This window comes from Myxine glutinosa, chromosome 11 (genome assembly GCF_964187855.1).
Source record: "Myxine glutinosa chromosome 11, kmMyxGlut1.1, whole genome shotgun sequence".
Taxonomy (NCBI): domain Eukaryota; kingdom Metazoa; phylum Chordata; class Myxini; order Myxiniformes; family Myxinidae; genus Myxine; species Myxine glutinosa.
This window is the reverse complement of record NC_136271.1, coordinates 130,191,343-130,214,357: the sequence shown is the minus strand read 5'-3', so window position 1 is coordinate 130,214,357 and position 23,015 is coordinate 130,191,343. Positions and strand designations below refer to the sequence as shown.

Sequence of the window (23,015 nt, the reverse complement as noted above, 5' to 3'; positions counted from 1 at the left end):
CCCTGATGCACTCCCACCTTCACCTCAAACTCACCACTGTTCCCAGCCTTTGTCCTTACAGCTGTGCGTGCTCTTTTGTACATTGCCATCACTACTCTGATCAACCATTCCTCCACTCCTAACTTCCTCAATGCCCATGTCACTACTTCACGTGGAACCCTATCAAATGCTTTCTCCAGATCAACAAACCCAAGAAACAACTTCTTCCTCTTCTCCATGTACTTCTCCTGCAACTGCCTCACAATAAAGAGCACGTCTGTCGTTCCTCTTCCTGGCATAAATCCAAACTGCAGTTCGTCGATCTTCACCTTCTTCCTTATCCTCCTCTCCAACACCCTTTCCAATACTTTCATTCCATGCTCCAATAACTTTATCGCTCGGTACGAGCCACACTCCAGAGGGTCACCTTTCCCCTTGTATAGAGGGACGAGGGTACTCAGTTCCCAATCCACTGGAATGCGGCCTTCTTTCACCACCAGATTACAGATCTCTGTCATTCTCTTCACACCCCAACTTCCTGCTGCCTTCAACATATCTCCCACAACTCCTGTCGGCCCTCCCGCTTTTCTACTCTTCATTGCTTTTATCGCTTCCTCAACTTCCTGCTCAGTTATCTTCTCTGCCGGTCGTACAACTGGGTTACTCTCTATGTTGCCATCCCATTCATTCTCTGTATTCAACAGCATTTCCATATATCTTTTTCATCTTCCTTTAATTCCATCTGGGTCCACAACGATTTGTCCCACTTCATTCTTCAAGCAACTCACCCCCATCACATCACACCTCTCTTTCGCTATCTGCTTTGCAATCCTGAATACCGCTCTCTGACCCTCTTCCGAATACAAGCTTTCTCCGAACATTTTCCTACATGCCTGCTGCGCCTTTGCTACCTCTTTCTTTGCAGCCTTCTTGGCTGCCTTATAACTTTCATGCTCTGCTTTTTCTGCTCCCGTACCCATCGCCTTCTGCCACTCCTTGGACTTCTTCCTCTTCTCGTCAATCCTCTTTCCAACTTCCTCATCCCACCACCATGTTTCCGAGTGCCTCGGTGGTCCTTTTGTCCATCCACATACCTCACCAATGGCTCCCAACAGACTCTCTTTCATTGACATCCAACCACGTTCAAGCTCAACCACATCATCCTCTACCCTACTCAGCCTCTCTTTTAATGCCTCCCTTACTGTCACCTCTTTCAACCGACATCACATTCATTCTCCATTGGTACTTCACCCGCCGAGCTCTCCTCGCACCTTTCATCCTTATGTCGCAGACAACCAAGTGGTGCTGTGAAACAGCCTCCTCCCCCGGGATCACCTTTGTGTCCCAGAGGTGCCCCCTATCTCGCCTACGCACCATCAGGTAGTCAACGGTTGTCGTCGACCAGATTGATCATGGTAATTGGAGCAAAACAAGACCGATAGTCTAACAACGGCGTAGCCGGGCTTGGATCTGCAGAGTTGGAAGATCTGCTGTCCCATTGTCATGTGACCAGATCCTCAGCTCTGATTGGTGGGCGTTTGTGAGGGACTTGAATCAAAGGGAGGCGCAGAGCACTCCTCCCTTTATAATTAAAATACTTTAAGACCAACCTCGTTCCCCGGGCCCACATGGGCTCTGGTTATCTTCAACGAAAATCGTCACCAAACACCGGAACCAATGAGATTCGAGCATTTGAAAAAATATTTCAAAAACCAAATCGCTCCATGGAGGCCGCCATCTTGCGGATGCGGAAATATGCATAAAAAATTGAGAAAAGGTTCAATAGGAGTTTGTTTCACCCATCTTTTTTGATTCACAATCTTATGCACCTCTAATTTGTAATTAATATTTCAAAAACCAAATCGCTCCATGGAGGCCGCCATCTTGCGGATGCGGAAGTATGTATAAAAAATTGAGAAAAAGTTCAATAGGAGTTTGTTTCACCCGTCTTTTTTTGATTCACAATCTCATGCACCTCTAATTTGTAATTAAAATACTTTTAGACCAACCTCGTTCCCCGGGCCCGCACGGGCCCTGGTTATCTTCAACGAAAATCATCACTAAACACTGGAACCAATGAGATTCGAGTATTTGAAAAAATATTTCAAAAAAGCTTATTACCCCGTTTCGGAGGGTGAAAACGGCATCAAATATTCTAACATTGACATTGTTTTTTTGGAAATCTCGCAGCCGTAGGGGATAGTTTTTCACGGCCGGAAATATCCGAAATTGAGACAGAATTCACCGAATTAATCAAGAAGGAAATTTTATAAATTTTAATCTCACCCAGAATGCAAATGGTGTAATTTTGAACTAGATACGGTACCTACTACACCTACCTACTACCAACTACCTAACCTACTGATGCCATAGTGATTGGTAAAATAGTGGCAAGAGGCTTTGGCTTCGCTGGCTCATTGCGGCTTTGCAGTAGGGTACTTGTATTATTGGCTAAAATGCCAGGGGCATAGAAAAGGCCCCTTTATATAAGGGTATGTGCCATGAGGCAAAGTATATAAAAGAATGGACATTCCATAGCTTGTAGAAAATGCCAAACAATACAAAATAAGGGGCATTCAAAAATCTCGTGTGTATGCTGGACTACCCTTGTGTTCTCGGGAGGAACCAAGGAATGGTCTAGAAAAACTTCAAAAAAGCTTATGACGCATTTCGGAGGCTGAAAACGGCGTCAAATATTGTAAAATTGACGAAGAATTATTTTTTAGAAATCTCGCGGCTGTAGGGGATAGTTTTTCACGGCCGGAAATATCCGAAGTTGAGACGGAATTCACCGAATTAATCAAGAAGTAAATTTTATCAATTTTAATCTCATCCAGAATGCAAATGGTGTCATTTTAGGTCTGAATTTGCGAAATTTTGTGAGCTGACCAATCAGCGATCAGCTTAGGTCAGCCAATCAGCGCCATCGACATTGTTTGATTAACGACAGTCACACATTTCACATTGAAACGGCGCTATCGTCTGATCTGTCAGCACTGATCTTACTGCAAGCTAACTTCTTCTGGTGGAGGAAGCCGCAGTGCCCGGAGAGAACCAGACCTGACAGCGACTGAAGTCAGAAGACTACACACATACTGTGAAAACGTATATTAAGCCCAGTTAAAATTTCTTAAAATAGGCCCTGAGCTAGCACATCGTATAGTTACTTCCTTAAGCTTCTTGTGACATTTATTGTATGTAGGTATTGTGGAAGACTGTCTGCTCTTCTCTTTTACCAAGTCTTACCAGGTACGGTACCTACTACACCTACCTACTACCAACTACCTAACCTACTGATGCCATAGTGATGGGTAAAATAGTGGCAAGAGGCTTTGGCTTCGCCGGCTCATTGCGGCTTTGCAGTCGGGTACTAGTATAAAGGGGTGCCCTACACTAGCAAATAAAATACATCTAGCTCCTGGCATTTTACCCAAGAATACATACATTGGATGGACAAACGCTATTCCAGAGGGCTATGCTGTAAATATATGGCTGCCAAAACACGTGACCGATGACGTCATAAAAAAAATTCTCCACCATTTTATCCCAAGATCACGCTCAAGAAATTTCATACTGATCAGATAAAGCATTCGACTTGTCGATTTATGAGGTCATAATGAAGGCACATATGACATCATCATTACCGTATGTAATTCCGCATGGGGTGTACTTTATAAATGAGCCACGTTTCAATTTTTTCCATGGTAGTCTAGGGCGATTAGTAATTTCGTGTTTTTTGTTTGTATTGTTAAAATTGATTTAGCAATGGATTCTGCTTCAGAATATTATAGAGATGTAAAAAAAATAGGGTTCCATTTTTTCTTTTACGTCTAATAGGTAGTAATTCGAAGAAATCCAAGATGGCCGCCATAAAATTTGGAAAATACACTTTTGTGCATATCTTTGTATCTAGATATCATATAAACATGAATAATATGTCCTTTTATATGTTTTCAGACCCAAGGAAGCCATATCTGCCATTGTTTTTACAGAAAAATGCAAGGAAATTAAAATAGTGGGCAATATACCAGCCAAAATGGAGACGGCCGTCGTGAAATCGGATCGTATAATTTCCCAATTAGAATCGATTCAATAAACAATCTTCACTGATAACATTTATTTTGAATACACACACACGCACACGCACGCACACACACACACACACACACACACACACACACACACACACACACGCACACACATACACACACACCTAAACATAAACGATGAATGAACATAAACGATCACATAAACGAATGCCTCATTCATCCTCATCCATATCTATCACACGCGGTTCATTGATGTTTGCTTTGTTGTTACAACTGTAACCCACACACCCACAAACTTCAGTACAAGGAATATTGTTATTGCGACAGCTACATCTTCCCATACAACCTTTCTTGCACCCACAGTTCACGAGATTCATTATTGCTTCTGGGGCTGGAGGATTCAGGCATCGACTTGGGGCATAAACCCCATCATCCGAAAGTAACTGCCAACCATACTCGACAGGTGATGGAAGGGACGGATGGCTTTCTGCTGCCTTTCTCCATATCATTGCGATATAATGTGCTCGCTGAACGTGTAACTTTAGCGAACCAGTGGTAGGTGGAAGACTCTCTCCCTCAGCAGCACGGTTGGAGAATAAGAACCAGCGAAGCTCGTTTACTTTCGTGTGAACTTTAGACTTGTACAGCAGACAGACGAAGCGTTCCAGCTGGGAACACACTTCTGGTGACGGATCAGTTTGTCCCAAAGACTCCAGAGCCTCCCATATCTTGTTGTCACATGTCATGAAGACCTTAAAGCACCAGTCCTTGCTCCTGCCAGCGAACCTTCCAGACATGTCACTTCCCGTGAATGCGTGGAATCCAAGTATTGCAGACGCACGTTTCTCTCCTAGCATGCCATGAATAGGTTGGACTGCAATGCTCCTCCTCAACTTTCCCTTCCCAGTGAGAAACCTCGTAGCAGGTGGTAGATCGTGAAATCTCTGAATCAGTAGGAGGAAGATATCGGTATCTGGCGAATCAATGATAACTTCTGCATCTTTGTCGACTGTGAGAGCATGCAGAATTAAGAGTGTATCGGCCTCTTCTTGGCTGTGCGTGAGTAGACTGTCTGGAACTTCAGTGTTGCCCGTGGTCTTAGTTCCTGATGTCACCATGAACTTCTTCAACTTGTTTGGATGAGCCTTGCTGTAAGATAGACACTTCACAGCCAAGTACTCTGTAAGCTCTGCCTTGGTCTTCACATTGGAAAGGAAATCTTTGAGTGAAATCTTCTGGATCAATGTACTATCCTTGACGTGATAGTATGTTGATTTCCCCTTTGTCCTCTTTAGGCGCATTTTGTCTTTCAGTGAGTTATCGATGTATCGGTCGAATACCAACCTCACGTCATCATAATGCACGGCAATATTTTCGAGGCGTTCAATGAACGATTGAGCAAAGTCACTGCATGTAATCATTTGTTCTGTTTTGGAGATCCCGTTAACAAGAGCCATGCCATCAATGATTATCACTCTATGGCGAGAAGTAGTCTCGTTTTCATTGATCACTCCTGATCTTGTGGTTGTGTCTGGGTTTTGGCTGATCTGAGAGGGTTCCTGCAAATTTTGGCTTGAGATTTCATAGTCAGTTGATGGGTGCTGGCTTCTTGCAGGTCAACGTTTTACAGCCAACTGCATCATGTATCGTTTGAGCTTTTGATGACCGGTCAAGTTCAATTGGTGGTATCATGGGTGATTTCTCCGGTGATACAGGCTGGTAGATCGCAATTGCTGTACCATGAAGGGTATTCATCCCGCAAGGAGTTGACTCTAGAAAATCGATGTTGTCCATGGCAAACCAGACGAACGTGTCCTGAACCAACCATGGTGGTAGACAGATGCCTCCGGTGGACTCCATTTGCTTCAGTACGGAGTTGGCAATGCTGGTCTCAATCTCCATGACCTTTTTGTAGGAGATGGCGAGGTCCAGATGTGCAAGTTTCTCTACAAGCGCCTTGGATCGTGTGTTTTTGTGTATGTCGAGAGCTAAGCCCACACTCAATGGAGTTTCAAATCGTTGTTTGAATGATCCATCCTCGCTTCTTGGTTCGTACGATACCTGTCGGTCAGATTTATAAGCACCGACAAAGTGCTGCGCCAACAATGATGCACTCACACCAATGGAGTCCTCCCTGTTGCTATTTCCTACTTTCCTTGTTCCCATGACTGCATGCTTGCAGAAGATGTTGAGCATCGGGGGTGGCTTGTAATCAGCAAAGGTTCCATTAAATTTCCATGCTGGGGAAGATGCGATGTCTTTCCTCAATATTTTCGCAGCTCGCAAAAGTACTTTAAAATCGTCTTTGATGCTGTCTGCTGTAATTGTGCTTGATATCATGTGGTCTTTGAGCTTTGTGGAAAGAATCTGCTCTGGCTTTGTTTTGTTTGAGGGCCGGCTGAAATGAACATCGGCAATGTTGTCTAGGATCAATTGTTTCAGGTATGGCTTATAACTATGGTTGTCTGAGACCGGAAAGTCGTGCTCCTTAAGTAATTTGACATAGGTTACATGAATTTCATTCATATTCAGCACAGCATTTTCAGTAGTATCATTCAACGCAGTTTCAACAATTTCAATGAGTTCAAGGTCTGATAACACCTGACCAAAGTTAACATTGGTTGTTTCTGTTTGTTTTTCCGTCTTAACTATAGCACGTTTGGCCTTAACTACACATGGTAAATGATATTTCATGTCCTCAGCCATTGCTTGCAATGGGTCAGGCGAACTTATGACACTGTTCAGTCTCACTTTCAGATTGTCATTACTTGTTTCTTGGCCAATGTTTCTGATCTGGAGTCCCATGTTCTTTGTTGACACATTGTGTAGTTCACTTCCTCTGTCTTCCTGGCATATGACACATCTGAGCGCGTCAAATGTCTGTTCTCGGGAACACCTTCTGGATGTTGACGTGCTTTCCCCTAGATCACTAGAACTTGGTCGTCCTCTCTTTTTCAGTCGGATTTCTGCGGCACTGCCTGATGTTGTTCCTTTCTCAAACCTAGCCTTTGCTCGATCAATGTGCATCTTATTGGTAACATCTTTGTAACAAGCTTTATGGTAGCGGAGACCTTTTGCGAGCAATTCTTCAGCAGAGGAATATTGCAAACGTCTATTCAATGATGCAAACTTTGTTTCACCATACGTGTACTGTTCCTCAGCACCTGCCATCAGTTTCTCGACAGAGGAGAGTTTTGGTTTCGTTACAAAGGTTGTATAGTCTGTTTGCCCTATGGCCATTTGGCATACAAAACAAAGTCCGAAATCTACTGACTTCTCAATCTTCCTGGGTGGTGAGTCACTCATCTTGAAGGTAGGTGTAATTTTCTAGACACTCTTGAACTGTCGTCGGTCCTGCAAAGATAGATACTACTATTCAGATTCACATTTCGTCAACACAGTCAAAACCAGACCTTAACTAGATGGTGGAAACTTAATTAACCGATTTCATGCCGGCCGACCCCACTTTGGCTGGTATATGTCCACTATTTCATTTTCCTTGCATTTTTCTGTAAAAAATAATGGCAGAAATGGCTTCCTTGGGTCTGAAAACATATAAAAGGACATATTATTCATGTTTATATGATATCTAGATACAAAGATATGCACAAAAGTGTATTTTCCAAATTTTATGGCGGCCATCTTGGATTTCTTCGAATTACTACCTATTAGACGTAAAAGAAAAAATGGAACCCTATTTTTTTTACATCTCTATAATATTCTGAAGCAGAATCCATTGCTAAATCAATTTTAACAAACAAAAAACACAAACAATATTGTTATGACATATGGGCCTGCACTATGGAGTGGTTTCAGTGAATTAGAGGTGCAAAGATATTTGGTTTTTTTTCCAAGATGGCGCCCGTACCACGCGACCTATGACGTCATAATTATCATTAAAAATTATACAGGAGGATGCGCTGCTGTGGTGAAAATTTCGTGATTTTCAGATCTCAGCGTAACTTAACTTTTGTTAGTTACAAACTTAGTTATTGATGGTGATATACTGCTCAAATGTATTGACATAGCTAATCTGAGTCGGCGCTGCCAATAAGCACAAATACATGCACCGACACGGAGGTTATTCGGTACTCGTCTTCAAGCGGGGTTGTTTGCCCCTTCACACTGGTTGCTAGGCGGAAGTGTGGGCACCTGGTTGCTAGGCGGAAGTGCGGGCACCTGGTTGCTAGGCGGAAGTGCAGGCGTCGGCGTACAAGTGACCGGATGTCGACGTTGCCAATAAAACCGGAGTTAGCCCACTGTGAGCTACACTCATTCACATACAAAGTTTACACTTAACCAGGACGAAAGTGCTTGATTTCATAAATCCATGTTAAAATCATCACATTATTGAAAGAGGAATTTCCTGGCTTTAAACAAACGGAGCAATTAGTATCGGTCATGGCAGTGTCGGTCGTGGAAGTTTCTTTTTCACAGACTTTCCTTTCCTCATCCAGAGCTTTCGCCTAGTACAACCAGTTTATTCGTTGTTGAAACACTTTTTGAGATGTGCAAATGGTTGGATCTGAAGAAACGAAGAGAAACAAAAATAGAGGAAGAGGAAGCCTTTTTCACCCCGTGTCACCGTGTGTCGGCCACGGTGGTTTCATCCTCAACTTCTTCTTCTTCTTCTTCTTCTTCTCCATCCCATTTGTTGTTCGGTTAATTGTTGGAAGTGAAAATATAAAAACAAAACAAAACAAGAAAAGGTAAATAGCGTGAATTGAAGGAGATTGTATTCGTACGATTATCGTTATTATGCCCACCGTTTCTGTTTCACGGGAGCTGTTGTTCGAGGCACTTGGACGTTCTTACAGTGAGTCTTGAGTTTCACTACCGCACCTTTCATATCAAATAGAACAGAAAAATGGGTACATCTGGATTTTAAAATCCCTTTGACCAGGTGTTAACAGAAGGGAATGCCATTTGCCGGTGAATGAACAATTTGCAACGAACGTTGATTCTGTATCTGTATGCAGTCTGTTATTTTATATATATATATAATTTATATATATATATATGATTTCAAAACACATCTGGTCACAAGTGTGCCGCACTGACCGGGTCCTCAGTCGAGGTCCTCAGCATCATCCCGTTTCGGCCCTTCAACCTCGATACGGTCAGCGTTACGGTCAGCACCTCGATAAGGTGGGCCAGCAGGGGCACATACACCTCCACATGCAGCAGCTACACCTGGATGCGTACATACCCCCACCCCCATCCAGTCAGAACACAGACGACAATCCACAGCCCCTCATGCACTCACTCACAGACCAACAAAAAACAACCGATCACCTACCCTTACATCATGCACCACTCAAGCAAAAACACATTTATGCAAAACCACTCCCACTCCTGCAACACACACACACACACACACACACACACACACACACACACACACACACACACACACACACACATACACATAAACACACACACACACACACACACACACACACACACACCACACATCTCCATTTCTCTTCCGTGCTCAGTCATTACCCCTTTAGGCTGAAATGAACCACCCCCCACAACCTCAACCAACACCATTCAACGTGCCTCCATAAACTTCCTCCATATCCAAATTGAGCCTTTCAAGGCAACCTGGGCCATTCTGTCACACATCCTCCTTCTTTCTGTCCGACAAACTCCAAGTCGAGCAGGAAATGCAGAAAAGGAATTGCCATTATACCCTCCACATCCCACCTCAAATGGCTGGCAAGAAACACGCCAACCCTTCTCCCGACTCTGCCTCCAGCTCGCTGTACTTTCCGCTCTTCCTCTCGTGCACCTCCTCCATGTTCTCTTCCCAAGGTACAGACAATTCCCTTAAGATGAACTGTCTTGTTGCACGTGACCAGATGACGATGTCAGGCCACAACCTTGTCACACAGATCTCCAATTGTGGCTTTAGGTCTGCCACCACCTGCCAATCACAAGCATCTGACAGCCCTCTTCCTTTCCATCTCCTCTTCTTTCCACCTGTTACCACTTGGCCCTCTTTGACAAACAACACCTCTCCCCCATCAGTCTCCTTCTCCACTCTTCTCTCTCTCGATCTCAGTACCTCTTGTTGCACCATCTGCACTACCACCGCCAACACCTGATCATGCCACCACTTGTATCTTCCTGCTGCCAATGCTACTGAGCATGCACTCAGTGCATGCTGCACCGTTCCCAAACACACAAATAACATCTCTCCTCCTGCAACAATCCCCACAATCTCAAGTTTACTGGTGATGGAAGCACATCATATTTTGCCCGCAACAGGAAACTCAACAATATTGGCTCCATCCTCCAAATCTCTTGCCACTTCAATGTCCTCACCCGCACACCTTCCCACCCCATCCAAGCACCTTGCTGTGCCTGTCTGACTGCTTTCACATATCTCTCCTCCTCCTTTCTTCTCACCTTCCTCTTAACCATCTTCCTCCTCTCTTTCACACATGCCTTTCCCCATTGCTCATGCTTCATCCACCCCAAGCCATGCTTCCCATGCTGTAGCATCCCCACGACCTCCTGTTGCAACCGCTCCTCCATCTCATCCACCTCTGCCCTTGCATTCCACTTCCAACTTCCCTTCTTCTCTGGGAGAGCATTCTTTACCACTGAATCACTTGAATCCCGCACCCTCACCACCTTAAACTCCTCGGTTAATGATGTCAAGGGAAACTGAAGTTTTCCACCCTGACCATAAAGGCAATGTTCGTCAACAAGCATGGAACTCCGAACCACCTCCTCACAAAGCCGCTCACCACAACCTCCATCCTCCCTACATGCCCAATCACAATATCATACATCATCAATGGCCTATAGTTTTTTGTTTCATCAATGGCCGAGATTCCTATAGTTTTTTGCTAATACCGGAAAATGTACATACCTGTAGGAGAAATGTACAAATTTCTGGGAAGTTGGCTGTGAATGAATGAATGAATGAATGATCGTTTTAAGGCCATTTTCCACGCTAGAGCGGGGGTTAGCCTTGCGCTTGCGGACCCCATGACAATCATGGTTCCCTGTTTGAGGCAATGTTTTTATGGCCGAATGCCCTTCCTGACGCCAACCCTTGGTCACGCTCTTACGATGCGCAGGGATACGGTGTACCTATTCTAAATCGGGGTACACACCGTGATCATTCATCCCAGCAAGCTGGTACTCAATTTGCCGACCTCGGAAGGATGACAGGCTGAGTCAACCCCCCGGCGTTAATTCAGCGATCGACCGGGATTCGAACTCAGGATCCTAGGATCCCAAGCCGGGAAGTTGGGAAGTTGGGAAGTTGGGTGTGATGGCTATATTTTTTTCAGACCACCATATGACCTCGATCTTCAGTATTTAGGTACATTAAGTATTTAGGTAGAGTGTGGATTAAGAAAATGTGTCCCCATCTACAAATCCATAAAACTCAACATCATGAAAATTGGCGGAAAATTATTCAAGTTACGACCAAAAAGGTGTTTTTATAAATTTGATCACGATCTGAAAAAGGTAGGTCAAGGACATCAATCAATTAGATATCTGTGATCACAAAGGTTTGCCGAGGATAGGTCTCCCCCGACCAGGTGAGGCTTACCCTTGGCCCGTGATCTAATGATTGCCATATTTTTTTCAGAACACCATATGACTTTCACCTTCAACATTTAGGGATAAAGTGTAAATTAAGAAAATGTGTCCACCTGTAATCTATCCATAAACTCAACATCATGCAAATTGGATGAAAATTATTCAAGTTCTGATCAAAAACGTGTTTTTTGTTAATTTGGTCGCAATCTGAAAGTAGAACGGCACTCAGTACAGAGCATACCTCCGACTGGTTGGCCATTGGTGAAGGATCACTTAAAAAAATTATACTAGCTGGAGCCGGATCCGGATCTTCACCAAAATTGAATCGATTTTTCCTTGTCGCACACACAACCTGTCCAACAAGTTTCGTCCATATCCATCCATAACGTTTTGAGATATCCTGCTATGTATCGTTTTGGCCCAATCTCCCAATGGTGAAGAATCACAAAAAAATTAAATAATTCTCTTATCCGAATCCATATTCAGATCTTCACTAAAATCGAATCCAATCGTTCTTGTCAGACATCCAACCTCTCCACCTAGTTTCGTCCAAATCCGTCCACAACTTTTTGAGATATCCTTCTTTGAATTGTGTTTGGCCCTATCTCCCAATGGTGAAGAATCAATTAAAAACTTCTAGTAGCCGAATCCGGATCTTCACCAAAATCTAATCATTTCGTCCGAATCATTTCATTTCGCACAGACATGCGCTACATCTGTGCCAAATTTCGTCCGAATCTGTCCACATCTTTTTGAGATATTTTGTTCACAAACGGACAGACAAACACACAAACAGACAGACATGGTTGAAAACAACCTCCATCCACCTTTGGTGGCGGAGGTAAAAAGTAGGTCATGGACACTAATCAAATATCAGGTGCACTATTATGATGCAAGAACATCATGGAAAGCCAAGTAGTCTTTGAGATTCCACATTGGCAAAATTGAGTGTTGTCAAAAAAAACAAATGCATTATTTTCAGACCACAATTTTCCGTTGACCTTTAACCTAGAGGGGTATAATGTAAATTTAGCATAAATGCGCCTTGTTTTTGGCTATCTAGAGAGAAATTTTGTACTGATCGGTCAAACATTGGGGAGTCTTGGTGAATAATGTTGAGGTCTATAATTGGGTCATGACCTTAAAATTAGGTCAAGGTCAAAAACATTATCAATCCCGCACCATAGTCAGGTTCACTATGTTTTTTCGTTCAAAATTTTGGTAGATTAGCAAAACTATACATTTCTGGAATACTCAGAGCATGAGGAATCCAAAAATTAATGTTTACATTTGCGTAGACACCTTTGCGAAAATGACACTCAGGACAGTGATGAAGATCTGTAAAAGCATATTCCTGAACGGTATAGACCTAGTAGATCCTGTGTATAGGACTTATAGTTCAATCTGATACTAACAAGGCTGCTTTGTTGCTTTATAAACCCATACCTATAACTTCAAAGGACTTGCAATATCATGTATTATGTAATAGTTATATCACAAATATAAAGACAATGGTTTTCAATTACCTTTGTTTGTTGCTTTTCTATAATCCTGAGCACTATTTTGAGGCCTTTATTGGATTCCTTAACCCAGAAAACATAGGATTAGCATATTTAATTAAGTCTCTAGGTTGACTAGAAGCCGAGATCGCGCAAAATATGTATTTTATGGCGGCCATTTTGAAAATCCAAAATGGCGGCCATGCAGGTGTCTGTGCAAATGCCAACATTGATTTTCGGATTCTCCATGCTCTGCATATTCCAAAAATGTACAGGTTTGCTAATCTCCCAAAATTTTGAACGAAATTATATTTGTTAACACAGTGAACCTGACTATCTTCATCACTGTCCTGAGGGTCATTTTCGCAAAGGTGTCTATGCAAATGCAAACATTAATTTTTGGATTCCTCATGCTCTGAGTATTCCAGAAATGTATAGTTTTGCTAATCTACCAAAATTTTGAACGAAATTATATTTGTTAACATAGTGAACCTGACTACCATTTTTATTCCCATTATTGATGCAAAATTTTATTCAGAAAGTCCCAGCTGGCTCCTAGATACAACTTGGACATTGGCAGAAAAAAGGGAGAAAAACCTAAATCGTAGTTTAGTACTCCTTGGGGGTGTAATACCTTATCCCTTAACCTGGCGGGGTATGATGTCAATTAAGTGTAAATACACATTGGTTCAGGCTATCTAGAGGGGGCAATTTTGTTCTGATCGGACAAACCTTAGTTGAATTTTGGCGACAAATGGTAAACTGTCAATAATTGGGTCATAAATTTAAAATGATGTCAAGGTCAAAAAAATGATGTCAACCCCCACATACTTTGTATTACCATTATTGATGCAAAATTTAATTCCAAAAGTCCTCGGACATTGGCAGAAAAAATTGAGATAAGACAATGATCTTTAACCCGGAGGGGTATGATGTAAATTTAGCTTAAATGTGGATTCCTCGAGGCTATCTAGTGAAGGTCATTTCATTCAGATCGGGCAAACTTTCGTCGAGTTATGGTGAAAAATGTTAAAATGTCGATAATTAGGTCATGACAAGTGTAACCCCACATACTTTCTATTCACATTATTTATGCAGAATTTCATTCCGAAAGTCCCAGCTGGCTCCAAGATTCAGCTCGGAAATTGATAGTTTGGAAATTTGGAGTGAGTGGCCGGAGGGGGAGGGGGCACGTTATCATTCATACTGTAGCGGCTACCGCTGGGTTTTCACAATCGCCTTGCACCTATCAAGGACGCGGAGCGATCACCATGCCGGGCTCGTCCAGGACGCCCGGGCAGGCGCGCCCTCAACTTGCCAGGCCGCAGCCAGGACGCTGGGCCACGCCCCCTCTCGCCTTTCCTGGGCAAACGCTCCGGGATAATATGTATATATATTGCTGCCCGATAAACGGGCTTTTGAGAGTGCCTGAGTGTTTGGTTTGATTAAAGCAACTCGGATGAATTCCAGCTTTTTGTCGCGTCCATTCTTCCGATCGACGTGGGAGCCCCAGCTCCTTCATTGGTGACCTACCGACATGGACACGGCAGTCGCCCTAAAACTGCCTACCTTCTGGGAGGCTCACGCGGCGGTTTGGTTCGCACAGGCGGATTCCCTGTTCGCCCTGCGAGGCATCACGGCCGACGACACCCGCTTCCACCATGTGGTAGCAGCGCTCGGTTCGGCCACCGCGGCCCGCGCCCTGAGCCTCCTTGAGAGCCCGCCAGCCGCTGACAAATACGGCGCGATTAAGAAGCTTCTCCTCGACGCTTTCGTCTTCCCATCGGCGGAACGCGCACGGCGCCTGCTCGACCTGCCCGAGCTCGGCGACACGCGCCCTTCCGAGCGAATGGACTACATGCTTTCACTGCTCGGCGAGCACTCTCCGGCATTCCTGTTCCGGGAGCTGTTCCTCCGTCAGCTGCCTAACCCGGTACGCCTCGCCCTGGCAAGCACGACGATCACAGATCCCCGGGCCCTTGCCAGAGAAGCCGACAAGATCTCCGCCGCAGGACAGCGCATCGCAGCGGCGACATGGGACCCACCGCCGTCCGACGCAACACCCATGGCGCCCGAGCACCCGGCACGGTCGACGACCGAACTGCCGACGCAATTGGCGGCCGCTACACCGAGCCGACCACCTCCAGCACGACGACCGGGGCCTCCACCTGACCAAGCGTGGTGTTACTATCATGCCAGGTTCGGACAGAAGGCCCGGACATGCCGACCCCCGTGCACCTTCGGCAGGCCGGGAAACGGCCGGGCCGGCGTTCATTACCAGCCATGAGCGCCGGCCACACGGGCAACTTACTGTTCATCACGGATAAAGCGTCCGGACGGCGCTTCCTGTGCGACACCGGCGCCCAACTGAGCGTCATACCCGCCTCTGACCAGGACAGGCAATCCGCAGTTTGCGGCCCCTCCATGGTTGCGGCCAACGGATCGACCATCCGCACCTTTGGCCCGCGCAACGTCACCCTCTGCTTCGGCGGCCAACGCTTTGCTTGGACGTTTGTAACCGCAAACGTGCCCATGGCTCTGCTAGGCGCCGACTTCCTCTGCGCACACGGACTGCTGGTGGACGTCCAACGGCGTCGTTTAATCAACGCCGAAACCTTCAGCTCCCTGGTATGCACATTGAGCAGCTCCGCGCCGACCGAGCTGGCATGCGCCGTCCCGGCGGCGAACGAGTTTGCTCGCCTGCTCACGGAGTTCCCGGCCCTCACGCGGCTGACGTTTTCGGCCGTCGCAGTACGGCATGGGATCGAGCACCACATACCAACCACGGGCCCGCCGGTCTACGCCAGGGCCCGCCGCCTCGACCCAGCCAAGCTCGCCGTGGCAAAGGCCGAATTCGACGCGTTGGAGCACCTCGGCATCGTGCGGCGCTCCGATAGCGCGTGGGCCTCGCCACTGCACATCGTGCCAAAGCCGGGGGGTGGATGGCGCCCGTGTGGCGACTACCGCCGTCTCAATGACGCTACCACCCCCGACAGGTACCCGATCCCGCATATCCAAGACTTCTCCGCCCGTCTGGCGGGGCAGGTCATTTTTTCGAAAATTGATGTCATACGGGGATATCACCAGGTACCTGTCAGGGCGGCCGACGTCCCTAAAACGGCAGTCATCACGCCGTTCGGCTTATTCAAATTCTTGCGGATGCCGTTTGGTCTCAAGAACGCGGCTCAGGCGTTCCAGCGCTTGATGGACGGCGTGCTGCGTGACCTGCCGTTCCTTTTCGTTTACCTGGACGACATCCTCGTCGCCAGCACGTCCCGGGCCGAGCACCTCCTCCACCTCCGAACATTGTTCGGGCGCCTCAGCGAGCACGGCCTCATCGTCAACCCGGCCAAATGCCACTTCGGCACGACGGCCGTTGATTTTTTGGGCCACCACATCACCAAGAACGGGGCCGTGCCGCTGCCAACCAAGGTCGAGGCCATCACCACGTTCCCGCGTCCCCGCACCATAAAGGCCCTGCAGGAATTCCTGGGAATGGTGAATTTTTATCACCGCTTCGTGCCCCGCGCTGCTCAACTCATGCGGCCCCTCTACGAAGCCCTCCGGGGCAAGCCGGCCAAGCACGACATCGCCTGGTCCGCAGCAATGGATGCGGCCTTCCAAAGCTCAAAGCGGGCCCTCGCCGACGCAACACTGCTCGCTCACCCGGTGCTCAACGCTCCCATCGCCCTCACCACGGATGCCTCCGACTACGCGGTGGGCGCCGTACATGAGCAATGGGTGAACGGGGTTTGGCAGCCACTCGCTTTTTTCAGCCGACAGCTCCGGCCGAACGAGCTCAAATACAGCACGTTTGACCGGGAGCTCCTCGGTCTACACCTGGCCGTCCGCCATTTCCGCCATCTCCTGGAGGGCCGACCTTTCACGGCGTTCGTCGACCACAAGCCATTGGTTTACGCCATGGCCAAGGTCACGGAGCCGTGGTCGGCCCGCCAACAGCGCCACCTCTCCGCCGTGTCGGAGTTTACCACGGACATCCGGCACGTCGCCGGCAAAAACAACGCCGTCGCCGACTGTCTTTCCCGGGCCAGCGCGAACGCGGTCCACCTGGGCGTGGACTTTGCGCTTATTGCGGCGGACCAAACCACCGACACCACGGTGCAAGCCCTCCGGGCGGCAGACACGGGCCTCCGCCTGGCCGACATCCCCTTCGCGGACACTGTCCTGCTCTGCGACGTCTCCCAAGGCCAGCCTCGCCCCATCGTGCCCGTCACCTGGCAACGCCGCATCTTTGCCTCCCTCCACGGCCTTTCCCACCCGGGCCGGAAAGCTTCCCAGAAGCTGGTGTCGGCGCGATTCGTCTGGCACGGCCTTCGTCGGGACGTCCGCGATTGGACCAGCACCTGCACGGCCTGCCAACGGGCCAAGGTCCACCGACACACCCAGGCCCCGCTGGCACCTTTCACCGTGCCCGAACGACGTTTCGACCACGTCAACGTGGATCTGGTGGGCCCCCTCCCCCCGTCACGGGGGTTCACACACCTGCTCACCATGGTGGACAGGACCACCAGGTGGCCGGAGGCCGTTCCCCTCGTCTCCACCACCACCGCCGACGTGGCGCAGGCTTTCATCGCCACCTGGGTCGCCCGCTTCGGCGCACCGGCGGCCATCTCGTCAGACCGCGGACCACAGTTCACCTCCGAGCTGTGGGGCGCGGTCGCCCGCAACCTGGGGGTCAAGCTCCACCGTACTACGGCCTACCATCCCCAAGCAAACGGGTTGTGCGAGCGATTCCACCGCTCCATGAAGGCCGCGCTCATGGCCGGCCTTCAAGACGGCGGTTGGGCCGACCGGCTGCCGTGGGTCCTTTTGGGCCTCCGCACGGCCCCCAAGGAGGACCTCCAGGCATCCACCGCCGAGCTTGTCTATGGCCAGGCGCTACGCGTCCCGGGCGAATTGGTGCCGGACGCTACCAGTCCCTGGTCCGCAGCTCACCAGCGCTCGGACCTCCAGGAGGCCGCCCGACGGTTTGCCCCCGTGCCAACATCCCACCACGGTGACCCCCAGTCCTACGTCCTCCCAGCACTTCGCACAGCGGAGTATGTTTTTGTGCGTCACGACGCACATCGGGGGCCACTCCGGCCGCCGTACGACGGGCCCTTCCGGGTGCTGCGACGGGACGACAAGTCGTTCGTCATCGACATCGGCGGCAGGTCAGACCGGATTGCGGTGGACCGCCTCAAGCCGGCGCACGTGGACGTCGACCACCCACCACGGGTGGCCCTTCCGCCGCGGCGAGGCCGCCCCCCGTCCACGGTGCCCCCCACTCGACCGCCCACCACCACACCGGACTCCCTCCCACGACCCGCCAGGGGTCGCTTCGGCCGGGTCATCAGGACCCCCCTCAAATTGACCCTGCCGGTGCAAGTCGATTCTGGGGGGACGTGTGTAGCGGCTACCGCTGGGTTTTCACAATCGCCTTGCACCTATCAAGGACGCGGAGCGATCACCATGCCGGGCTCGTCCAGGACGCCCGGGCAGGCTCGCCCTCAACTTGCCAGGCCTCGGTCGGGACGCTGGGCCACGCCCCCTCTCGCCTTTCCTGGGCAAACGCTCCGGGATAATATGTATATATATTGCTGCCCGATAAACGGGCTTTTGAGAGTGCCTGAGTGTTTGGTTTGATTAAAGCAACTCGGATGAATTCCAGCTTTTTGTCGCGTCCATTCTTCCGATCGACGTGGGAGCCCCAGCTCCTTCAATACGTCATTTTGAAATTCGCGCATGAATACATATTTACTTTGATTTTACCATTCACGCTGCTTCTGATATTCATATACATTTTACTATGCTCTTCCATTCCCACCAAAGCTGATGAAGAATTTGATGGCCTTTGCTTTGAGTTTGGACTGGAACTTGATGAAGTGGTACGTACTACGGTATTCAAGCACTTTCATACTTTCTCTTTTTTCATCCACACCTTCCCTTCAAAATTCCTAACTACTCAGCCAACCACCCAGTTATATATCCTTTCTAACTCTGTTTTGTCATGTTGACTCAGACATCGGAAAGGGAACAGTTGCAGAAGCAGGGTGAGGAGGATCCGACTGATGCTTCTGACAAAGTGATCTACAAGATTGATGTGCCAGCAAATCGCTATGACCTCCTGTGTGTGGAGGGCCTGGCCCGAGCTCTACTTGTATTCAAAGAGAAGTAAGAAATGACAAGAGGCATGAAGTTGCATTTTGGGTGGTCATTTGCCAATTGTGATTTTCTTTCATTGAAATGCCATGCATTCGTGTTAAATAGAGTTATTGTGGATTTTAAAATTTCTGGTACACGCAAACATACACATTCAAAAAAAATCTCCCTCCATTGCACTATAGCCACCAATATTTGTCTATTTTGCAACAGAAGGAAGGAATTTTTAAGGAAGTAACTTTTTTTTTTTTCCTTGTTCAATGGTCTGTGTGTGTTCCCGTTCTGATTTTGGATGTAGAGGTTACAAGGTTCATAAGAGTTGAATGACAGAGTTCAACAGATTGCTGAATCTACAGAGGGACTAATGGAACGTACATTTATATTGTTGCGGAAATGGCGTCGGGGTAAATGTGGAATATATTATAATAGGTATTTCATCGTGCGTTTCAGAATAAGTGTGATGCTATTGCTGTATTTAATGAGATAGTGTTGAGTAGCATTCAGAAGTTCTTGTCTTTTTTTATATTTTTTTTATAAATTTTTTTTGTATACAAGATCGAGGCTCATGAAAGAGCTAACATTAATCACACAAAAAGTCAACCGACACAGAAAACACAAAATAAGGGGAGCGGTATACAAGATGGGGAGAGAGGGGGAAGGACACAAACACAACATTTGAGAGCAGGGACATCGAGAGAAATGTGGGAGGGAGAGGGCTTGGGGGGAGGTGGGAGCGGTATAAAACATATCAACACTGCAAGCACTTCCAAGAAAAAAGTTGGAATTTCAAAGAAAGTGTATCTGGGGTGAATTAGCGGGGGTAGAAAAGATCAAGGTTTTGGATGGGGGAAGATAAGAAATGGTGGTGAACAGCTGTTTTAAAGACCTGGAGGAACGAGTGGGATTGAAGGGAGTGGGGTAGTTTATTCCAGAGGCGGGAGAAAAGGGGAATGAAAGAGTGAAGGTGAGCAGAGAGCCTAGAATTTGGCAGTTTAACCATAAGAGGGTTGCTGGCAGATCTTGTGTGACCTGAAGGAATATTGGGGGGACAGAGCACAGAGAGAGCTGGGGGAGCAAGGCCGGAGAGGAGTCGGTAGAAGACAGAAAGACCACCAACCTGCCTGCGGTGAGTGAGTGAAAGGCCCTCGGAGTTAGCTTCATCGCAGGAGATTCCAATGATTCTGAAAGCTTTGGTTTCAACAGCGTGAAGCCGAGCTAGGTGTGAGGCAGCAGCACCGGCCCAGAGGGGGGAACAGTATTCCATTGAGCTGCGGATTAAAGCCTTGTATGTGGTGATGAGCTTAGGTGTGCCAAGGAAGGACTTCGCACGATGGAGGATGCCCAGTCGGCGACTGGCTTTGGAGGCCAGCTTGGAAATGTGGTTTTCCCAAGAAAGATCATGGCAGATAGTGAGACCCAAAATCTTGAGCGACAGAACTTCTTGGAGAGGATTGTTGAGAAAGTAGATGGGAGGGTTTTCCAGTCGGTCTTTTCGGAGAGACATAGTAAGAGTGTGAGATTTGTCAGGATTGAAAGACATGTTCCACTTGTTTGACCAGTCTGTGATTTTTTCCAGGTCTGCAGAGAGTGAGTAGACTGCAGACTGCCGATCTGAGGGATGAGGAATGGAGCGGCAGAGAGTGGAGTCATCAGCAAAGAGATAGAGAGGATTTTCCAGAGAGTTGGAGAGATCATTGATGAAGACCAGAAATAGCACAGGGCCAAGAACACTACCTTGGGGAACTCCAGCCAGAACAGGAAGGGGAGATGAGAGAAATCCATTCAGGGCCACACGTTGCCTACGACCAGAGATGAAGTCCGCAAGCCATGAGTGGAGATTTCCATGTATACCATAGGAGGAGAGCTTGGTGAGCAGAGCTGGGTGCCAGACCGTATCGAAGGCACGTGATCTATCGAGGGAGACAGCTCTGATTTCCTGTTTGGCATTGAGGACCTCCATCCATTGTTGAGACAGCAGAAGCAACATGTCCAGAGTAGAATGACCTGGTCTGAATCCAAATTGATGATCAGAGATCAAGCCATTAGAGAAGAGGAAGGATTTGATATCCGAAGCAATGATGGATTCCATGACTTTGCTGATAATTGGGAGCAGGCTGATTGGTCTGTAGTTGTAAGGATCTGTTTTTGCACCTTTTTTGTGTAAAGCGGTAATGTTTGCTGATTTCCAAGATGCTGGCAGATGACCTTGAGCAAAAGAGAGGGTGAAAAGAACGGAGAGAGGGTGAGATAGAGCGGCAGAGCAGTATTTTAGGACCCGTGGGCTGATGCCGTCTGGTCCAATTGCATAATCAGAGTCGAGGTTTGACAAAAACTTTTCCACCTTGTCAGGAGAGAAGGACACAGAGTCCAGGAGCAGTTGGGTTCGACTGGGTAAGGTGGGAACAGAGAGAGATGGGTTTGGGATACAAGATTTTGAGGCAAACACAGAGTTGAGGCATTCGGCTTTGTCACGTGCGGTGTCAACTGTGTAGCCATTTGAGGTAAAGGAGGGGATGGAGGGGGAACAAACACCAGAAACGGATTTTACCAGATGCCACCAGGATTTGGAGGAAGGAGACAGGTTTGAGAGTTCATTCTTGAGTGTGGAGAGATAGTGCTTCCTGGCACTCCTGAGGGTAGACACACTTGTTCCGAGCTTGGTGGAAGGAACTGAGATTGCCTTCAGTTGGATTTACCTTCCAAGAGGCAAAGGCAAGTTGTTTCAGGGCAACTGCCTCACCACAAGATTCAGTGTACTATGGACGGGAGGAAGGGTAAGACAACTGAAGACGAGATGGGATAAATCTGTGCATTAGAGAGAGCAGAGCATGAGTCTTCCCACCCAAATGTCTGTTTATAAGGTCGATCTCCCCACTCCCTCTCCTTCCTACATTCTACGATCTACGGTGTCCCCTGTGTCCATCTGTCTTCATGTATTTTGCCACTCAACCCTTGCACAAATCGCTCTCCCAAAGACGTACTGAGGCTGTTTGAAAGGTCGTGACGCACTGGGAACGTGACAGTCTGGTGATTTTTCGTCACACCCAAAGACCGTGGATAGCATGTGATGGAAGAGTACCGGCTCCCCTCCCAATCGGTGTGAGCCAGCGAACTTGGCTTGATGCCTCATGGCCCAATCTGTATGTGCCACGGGTATCCGCTCCAGCCCAACAGAACCAATAGAAGTGAGGGTTTGGTGGTGGTCGTGAGTTGGCGAATGGTGTATCGTGGTTGGAGCTTGGTGCTTTGGGAAGGTTCTCTGCGGGTCCTCGCCGCATTGTCATCGCCCTCGCCATTCTTGGTTTATTCCTGCCTACCGTGCTGTGGTTGCCACCTGGTCCTTCACGAGTCGATGGTGTGCAACGAACACCTGGAGAGACACGCAAGGCACCGTAAGGCCAAACTGGACCTACCACATGGCCACCCTTGTCATGATGAGCAGGTTCTCTATTTAACAATTGGCTCATCTGTCTTGTCCTCTCTTTTTATCTCTCCATCTTGCGTTTTCCCTGAGTGAACACGCTATGTTTAATAACTAAGTTCTGTTGAAGTTCCGAAGGCGCTTTGGGTTCATTTTAATTCATTTTGTGACCGTTTGATTCACCGAATGTGCGGTTGTGTTCTCTTCCCTTCTCTCCCACCCAATTTGTTTGTTAATAAACCCTGTAACTGGAACGCCACTCAGTAGAGCGCATACTCCCGCCGTGGGTCAAGTTGGAATAATACGTTTTGTTTAACATCCCCTCTCCCCAAAACAATA

General features: G+C 47.8%; 1 protein-coding gene across 2 annotated transcripts in view; it reads left to right on the top strand.

The window, feature by feature from the left end:
* Window positions 1-8,557: 8,557 nt before the first annotated feature.
* The window catches only part of FARSB (phenylalanyl-tRNA synthetase subunit beta), a 69,747-nt gene continuing 55,289 nt past the window's right edge, over window positions 8,558-23,015 (top strand). Inside the window, exons 1-3 of one of the 2 annotated variants that reach the window (XM_078787116.1) lie at window positions 8,558-8,737; window positions 18,926-18,981; window positions 19,116-19,267. Coding sequence is in view for 1 of the 2 variants with exons in the window: in XM_078787115.1 (XP_078643241.1) it covers window positions 8,787-8,844; window positions 18,926-18,981; window positions 19,116-19,267 (266 nt within the window). In the remaining variant the exon portion in view is untranslated. Of the gene's footprint in view, window positions 8,845-18,925; window positions 18,982-19,115; window positions 19,268-23,015 lie in introns of both variants that reach the window. The other variant, XM_078787115.1, reaches the window with a different exon arrangement.